The sequence below is a fragment of the Nicotiana attenuata genome, chromosome 11, assembly GCF_001879085.1.
Source record: "Nicotiana attenuata strain UT chromosome 11, NIATTr2, whole genome shotgun sequence".
Lineage (NCBI taxonomy): Eukaryota > Viridiplantae > Streptophyta > Magnoliopsida > Solanales > Solanaceae > Nicotiana > Nicotiana attenuata.
The window spans coordinates 56,268,394-56,276,475 of NC_031999.1; the positions used below are offsets into that span (position 1 = coordinate 56,268,394).

At 34.5% G+C, this 8,082-nt stretch overlaps 1 protein-coding gene across 1 annotated transcript; it reads right to left on the reverse strand.

Annotated features, from left to right (window-relative positions):
* Positions 1,293-4,013, reverse strand: LOC109234593 (CASP-like protein 2B1). The gene is made up of 3 exons (XM_019400642.1): positions 3,682-4,013; positions 2,794-2,926; positions 1,293-1,685 (listed from the first exon to the last, which is right to left on the reverse strand). The coding sequence occupies exons 1-3, from the start codon at positions 3,903-3,905 to the stop codon at positions 1,434-1,436; spliced, it is 609 nt and encodes a 202-aa protein (XP_019256187.1). The 5' UTR covers positions 3,906-4,013; the 3' UTR covers positions 1,293-1,433.

An 8,082-nucleotide genomic window follows, 5' to 3' on the forward strand; every position in this document is an offset into this window, starting at 1 on the left:
AATCTAAAAGTGAAGGAAAAAGTTATTGAACCTATATATAGGGAGGCGAACCAATGTGTAAACTTTTTGACTAATGAAAGCCACAAACACGAAGATAAATGAGCAATATACGAAAATAAAAGGAAATAGAGGGTGTGTTTGGTATGAAGGAAAATGTTTTCCATGGAAAATGTTTTCCTAGAAAATGTTTTCATGGAAAACGAGTGGTTTTATCACTTATTTTTCCTTGTTTGGTTGGTGAGTGAAAAACATTTTCCGGAAAATATTTTCTATTGTTTGGTTAGAGAGTAGAAAATATTTTTTTTAGAAAAATATTTTTTATGCAACTCTCCTCATCCCTCCCCCTCCCCCTCCCCCCACCCCTCCCCCTCGCCCACCCTTTCCCCAAATCTCTAAAAATTGACACAACCCAAAACAACTAATGTGTTGCTTTACTTTTTTACGTAAAAACCGCGAACTTTCGAACCCGTAAATTTTATAATTTCTAAACCCGTAAACTTTCAAACACATAAACCTCTAAACTCATAACTTTGGAACTTGTAAAATTTCGAACCTATAAAACGACAGATGAAAAAATTAAAATTGAAAATATATATTAAAAAAAAATATTTTTTCCCGGGGGGGGGGGGGGGCAGGGGGTATGTGCAGAAAATAAAAAATAGAAATATGAAATTAAAAATAAGTATAAAAATTTTTTTGACGGGTGGGGGAGGAGGGTGGTGCAGGAAACGAAAAATAGAAATTTGAAAATTCAAAAAAAAAAATTGTAGCGGTGGGGGGGGGGGCAGTGAGGTGGGTTTGGGGGGATAGCAGGGTGGGTGGTGACGGAAAAAAAACTAAATTTAAAAAAAAAAATATTTTTGGAGAGAGAGGTGGGGTGGGGTTTGGGTGGGTGGGTGTGGGGGTGGATTGGGGATAGGGTGGGGAAGGTTGAGAAGGAGTTTTGGAAAATGTTTTCCCTTCTCTTGATAAGAAAAACATTTTCCTCTAATTGAAGGAAAATGAGTAGATAAGAAAAATATTTTCCAAAATATTTAAGCCAACCAAACATGGGAAAATTGGAAAACATTTTCCGGAAAATGTTTTCCTTTATACCAAACACACCCAGAGTTTTTTTTCTTTTCAAAAGATTTGAACCGTGTGGCTTTGGTAAGAATTTAAGAATTTATTTAGTCACCATTTCCGTTGTACCATAAAAAAGTTGTACTATCATTTTTTGTTTTAATCACATTCCTGGTCTCTTTAGTTGATAGAAAGTACAAAAGTAAGCAGAAAACAAAATTTGGACTAGGTCAAGCAAACATAAAATGATTATAATTTCACCAACTTTTGTCTTGATTTATTTTACAACAATCCATAGAAAGAAAAAAAGATCTAAAAAGGAAAGAAAGAAAGAAAGAACAAGGGAAATCCACCAAACTAAAGAGTCCTCATCATATTGCATTGCCTTTTCCTTTACTATTATTTTCATACAAACGGAAGAGACTGAAAGCAGAAATGCCAGAGAGTACTATCATACTAAGGCTCACAACTAAAGAACTTGCAATGCCTTCTCCAACTTGGTTACAGAATTTGCCATACATATTGCAAATCTTCATCCATTGCAACTCTGTTTGCCCTAACTTGGCAAACACTGCCGACTGTGCGGCCGCGGCTACCGCGGCTAGTGTCAAGTAGGCCATCAACTGCAAATGAAGGAAATATTAGTGGTCAGAGGCGGATTCAAGAATTAACGTCGATAGATTCGACTTTTAAGAGGTTCTTATTTAATTTTTTGTGAAATTTTAATGATTTATTGCATGTATATCTATGTCTCATGTCAGAAATGAACCCCTCCCCACTCTATCACTAATGCAACTTGTAAACATGGTTATTCTAAACTAAGATTTAGTTTAAGTTTATCATGTAACTAATGAAGTTGTTGGTTTCAGAGGTGGAGCAGAGATTTGAACCTAATGGTTTCGGGATTGTAATCCTTTTAAGTTACTGGGATGTAAACTAATAAGTTGTACATATTTAATGAATTTTTGACGAATACATAGTTTGAACAAAAGCTACTAGATTCGGCCGAACCCGCATCCCGCACTCTGCTTCCGCCCCCGGTTGGTTTTCGAGTGTTTTTGACATTGAACATTATATTATCATTGATAGAAAGGACAATAGGATATATGAAGTTGTGGGATTAAGCACCATAAGTCCATGTCAAACAAAAAATGAGAAGATTTCCACTTAAACCCCCTAAATAAGTAACAATTACAAAGACACCCTTTAGAGCTACAATAATTACATAAACCTCTCTTCCAAAGTTTTTCTTTTCCACAACCTCCCAAAAGTTAAAAGGAGTATGGTAGTTGAGTCTAATGTTGAAAAAGAAAAAGGAATTTGAGAAAAAAATTACAACAAGGAGTCTTTAAGCAATTAAAAAGATTAGACTAGTTGAATTTGGACCAGAACTACTTTTTTTTTTTTTAAATGATTAGACTAGTCATTGATTTTGCTAGGATTCTCTCTTCATTTATTTGGATTTATGAGTTATGAGCTACTCACTGTCTCTGACTGCAATAGTACCACTACACATATTTGCAACCAAAGCCAACTCACGCCAGAGGACACCTGTTTTTCTGTTTCTTTTCTTTTTTTATTTAAGGTGGTATTTGGATTAGTTTATGCGCACCTCAACTAAAGTTTATGTAAAAAAATACCTTTTTGGAGGTTATAATACAAGAAATTATTTATAGATAATTAATTACCCACAAAATCTGAAAAAATAAACTAATTAGGATTAATTTGTACCTGATCACCGGAAAAAATAGCCCAAGCCAATGGTTTATTAAAGAGAACACTTCCTCTAATCATACTCAAAATGCACCTTAGAACTTGCACCAGTGAGTAGGCAGCAGCTAACCCATTGGCTATCACTAAAAACCTGCAGAAATAAACACAAAATTCACATTTTAAACCCTCGGAGACTTAAAATCTTTGAACTAAAAGCCAAACAAACCATGCAAACAAGCAAAAGAAAGAAAGGCAGTCCAATGCACAAAGTATGCAGCGCACAGCATCTTGTATTCACACAGGGCAGAAACAATCTAGGGAAGGGCTGCACCCCAAGGGTGTGGTATGGGCTGGTGTGATATAGGCAGCCTATGTGGCTCCTTCTATGGCTTGAACCGTGACATAGGCCGAGAGAATTTAGGGAAGGGCTACGCCCCAAGGGTGTAGTATAGGCTGGTGTAATATAGGCAGCCTATGTGGCTCATTCCATGACTCGAACCGTGACATGGGCCAAGAGAATTCAGGGAAGGGCCGCACCCCAAGAGTATGATATAAGTTGGTGTGATATAGACAGCCTATGTGGCTGCTTCCACAGCTCGAAGCGTGACATAGGCCGAGAGAATCCAGGGAAGGATCGCATCCCAAGGGTGTGATATTGACATGGGCCGAGAGAATCCAGGGAAGGGCTTTGGGGTGCGATATTGACATGGGCTAAGACGATCCAAGAAAGACCGCACCCTAAGGTGCTTCCACGGCTCGAACCCGAAGGGCTGCTCCTCAAGGGTTTAATATAGGCAGCTTAATTATGTGGCTGTTTCCACGGCTCGAAACAGAAACAACTTAATTTACCGTTGTTCCAAAGCTCCTAAAACCATGCAAACAAGCAAAGAGGGAAAAAAAACTTACACAAGAGCTTTCATATCTGTGAATTTGGCTGTTTTCTCAATAGAGAAAATCACTTTAACTTGGGTATCAGTAGCAATGAGAACAGCACCAAGAATTGCTAAACCACAAATCACACACCTTAACACCAACTCTGTAACCCTTACTCTCCTATCAATCACATTCAAATTATTCCCATGATAAACTGGAACATTTCCAGGACTTACTCCAACGCCCAAATAACTCATCTTTTTTAAAGCAATTGCCTTAGAAACTCAAAGCTTTATTTTAGCTTAGAGAAAACACAAGCAAAGGCAATTGCATTTCCAAGAAAAGTTTAACCGTGCACTTATATAGCAGAGACTTCCACTATACTCTGTTTCACATATTTAATGCCACATTTCATTTAGCATTACATATTATTACTCCCTCCGGTCCAAAATAAGTGATCTTTTGGCCTTTTTCTTGTGGTCCAAAATAAGTGATTTTTTTAGATTTTAAGAATGAATTAATTATTTTTTTCCTTCATTGTCCTTGGAGTAAATAGTGTTGAAATATGTGTTAGGAGTGTTTATGTGAGATAGTAAAGGTTAATATGGTCAATTCCATTGCTAATTAATAGTACTAAAAGGTAGATTTCTTAATCTGTGTTAAAACATCCAAAAAATCACTTATTTTGGACCGGAGGGAGTACTTTTTTTCAATTATTTTATTAATTGGTTTGAGGTGATGGTTAGCTGCAACTTTCTTGGACTGTGAGACTGCCAGGTGTACTAGTTAGTGACTTTTATCATTGCCTTACCATAATAGCAAAAAATGAGTATATATACTCCCTTCGTTCACTTTTACTTATTTACTATACTAAAAATAAATTTTATTTTTTACTTGTTCACCATGCTAAATTAAGAGAAAGACAATTTTTCTTGTTTTACTCCTTTCATTAATTACTCATTTTTAAAATTATTTCCTAAGACTTTTGAAATGCAATCATTATTGGAGGTCATATGGTAAAATACATATTATGATTATTACTTCTTAAGGAGGGTGGAAAACTTAAAGTGGACAAGAAAGTTAACGGATGGAGTATATGTGTATTACTTACAGGGAAAAAGTATTATAATAAGTTAAATTATTAGTTACTTCCTTCATATGTGAGGCTATTTTTTTAATAGCTTGTTCGAAAAGAATGACATATTTTAATATTTGAAAGCAAATTAACTTTAAATTTCTCATTAAATGTATCAAGGGGGTCAAATCAATCTGGATTACTAAAAGTCGTTCGGCTTCTCGGTGATCGAATAAGAGAAGTTTTCATCGCTTCATCTTCTATCCAACACTCTCGAACTGATTATCTTATTGCACAAAGCAAGCTTAGGAAAAAACTATGTTTGTGTCCACTTGATCCGGTCCGTCGTTAATTCTTAATGAGAAATTTCTATAGTCATGCAAAGATTATGATATGTTTAAAATATAAGTTTCAAAAGTGATATAACTAGGTAAATGCTATGATGTGTTCATTATCACAAATTTTAGAAGTCTTTTTTATTTAAATCCCTTGCAAAGTTAAACTATATAATATATATTGAAATAAATGAATATTGAAGTAAATCTTTTATACCTCTAACTTACATAAGTTAAGATGCATAAGAAATTCATTAAGATGTAGGAAGAGTGTATCATGAGTTTTTTTTTTTTTTTTTTTGTTTCCAACCTAGTGTCTGGTACCCACATCGAGGCCCGACTAAATCCGGATTCATGCTGGGAAGTCTCATATTGGGGGTAAAGCGCTCCTTAACAAATGTGATTCCATACCAAGGGTCTCGAACCCGAGACCTCTGGTTAAGGATGAAGGAGTACTTATCACTCCATCACAACTAGGGGTGTTCATGGTTCGGTTTGGATCGGTTCTTCCCCAAAAAGAAACCAAACCAAGTAAGTCGGTTTTTCAAATATAAGAACCAAATCAAACCAATTAAGTCGGTTTTTCTCGATTCAGTTTATGTCGGTTTTTTCGCTTATTTGTCGGTTTTTTCTTAAATATAAGACATACACTACCAAACACATATTCCGGCGACCATATTTTCAATGTAACACTATCAAATCAATTGCCCTTTGAGAAATCTATTATTTACCAAGATATATTGATGATAATTGAATCAAATAGTGATGAATAATTTAAGGATTCAATTAAAAATATGTTATGTTTAACACGAAATGGTTTCTTACACTAAACAAAAGAAAACTACCAATCAAACTATAGTGTAAAGGTAAAGAACTATATTAAAAGTGCAAACTATTAACATTTACCATAAATTTTTTGAAACTTTGTATAACAGTATACATATATATAGGTGTAACAATAAATTTGAAATAGCTACTCCTATAGTCGGTTTGGTTCGATTTTTTTTCTGATTAAAACCGAAACCAAACCAAATTTGATCGGTTTTTATAATTCAAAACCAAAACCAAACCAAACAAAAAAGTATAGATTTTTTTGATTGGTTTGGTTTGGTTTTCGGTTTGGTTCGGGTTTTTATGAACACCCCTAACCACAACCATGGTTGGTGAGTGTATCATTCAGTCTCTCACTTACACACATACACAAAGCATGTTTTTTTACCATGTGTACAAATTGGGGAAAAACACCTCACTTTTCATGCAATAATAGAGATAGGATGAAAAGGCAATAAATAGAGCCTAATCGTTACAATTGAATGAAGACAATCTGACATCTGGGGTTAGCATTTAAGTACTAGGAAGGGTAGGGAAATATAGAGTTTTGTGATTTAGGACTAATTTTTTTTCTGGGAAGAGCCAACAGTTTCTTGTCCCTAGGTACAGAGAGAGAGAGAGAGAAGGATGAGAGATATATTGCCTTAAATCCTCTACTGAATTATCGTTTGGTGGCATTTATTATGACCCATTACGGCATGCATAGCAAAAGGGACACAACAATGTGTTCTTTTTCTTCTTGTTTTTTATTTTTATTTTTGATTGAACAAATAATGCAATGTGAATCTAGGTTGGAAGATCTAAGAAAATTGAAACAAAAATCCCAAAGTTGCTGCAATCATAATGAGGACCGCACACCAATAAGAATTGTGGTGGAGCGACAAATAGTCGTTTATTCTTAATTAGATTTTTCGAATTCGCACGAGCATATATAGAATCGCTTTTGCTTAGGAGCATAAGTAATTAATTTAAATAATCACCCATTCAACCGCTTAAATTAAAAATACCTAACGTATGCATAATATATGCATAATCCATATAAAATATGTGTGTAGCTTGTATATGATTAATGTATAATCTATGTATACCGGCTAAAAAAAGTAAATATTGAATTCGGCCGGTTATTTACGTAAAAAGCTCCCGTTGAAGTAAATCCCAACTTTCCGGTGTGCATCCGAGCTAGTCAGGTCCTAATGTGAATACCGACACAACGTAGAAAATCAAAAAAAAATAATGAGGACCACGCTTGATGTTTACTTAGTGAAAGTGGCGGGGCATAAGTTGCCAAAATTGGGAAATTTTTTAACTTATTAACAAAAGGTTTGCTTAACTATTCAAATTGTGCACTTATATGATTCAAAGTGCAAAGTGGAAAAGCAAATCCAGTAGCAGGTACAACTACTTCATTCCACTAACAGGCGTGGTAAATGAGAAAGAATTCCTAGAATTCTTATTGCGAATAGTATATTACGAGGAAAAAGATTTTGTTTTCTTTATTATGTTTTATTTGACACCTTTATTATTTAGTTTTTTTTTTAAATCTTTCCCCTCAAATTTACGCATCCCCATTAATGTGAAGTACTTTAATAGTCGAAGTGAATAAAAAGGATTCCACGTTTTACCTAAGCCAAGAGGAGCACGAATTAGTAATAAAAAGAAAAAATTAAAAGGAAATTTGTACGTTTTCTCTTTTCCTTTTTCCATGTGTCTAACTGACGTGACAATTTGGTTAACGAAGAACATGACTAATTAATTTCACACAGTTCAAGATCAAAACTTGTACACCGTTTTTCCCTAAATTATTTTGGCTTTGTAAAACCTATTTTCCTTATGTTGTTCATGGATAAAATTTGATATTTCATGCAAAACATATTGCTTCTTCCGTCAAATTAAATTAGACTTTTATTCTCTTCCTAGTTACGACCAACTCCAATCTGAACGAATTATTGCACTTCTTACCAAGTTGAATTACAATACCTATTTTAGTATTTTTCTTTTTGAAAAAATTAAAATTGACATTAAATTTGCAGAAGGCAGCAAACGACAGGCTAAGATCTTGCATTCAAAGCTATGATTTTGACTGATAGTCACCATCTACTATCATTTTTCTCTCTCTTATATCGTGTGGCAATATCATCACCATTCACCTAGCAGAATTCTATCATTAATGTTAAAATGCATTTGCCTCCCCCC

What these genes read in the sequence shown, in the direction of transcription:
- LOC109234593 (XM_019400642.1), bottom strand. Translation starts at nt 3,905, where the DNA reads ATGAGTTATTTGGGCGTTGGAGTAAGTCCTGGAAATGTTCCAGTTTAT. An exon ending in ACAGATATGAAAGCTCTTGT is followed by an intron (nt 2,927 to 3,681) that starts GTAAGTTTTTTT and finishes TTATTTCTGCAG; the next exon opens with GTTTTTAGTGATAGCCAATG. An exon ending in CTATTTTTTCCGGTGATCAG is followed by an intron (nt 1,686 to 2,793) that starts GTACAAATTAAT and finishes CTTCATTTGCAG; the next exon opens with TTGATGGCCTACTTGACACT.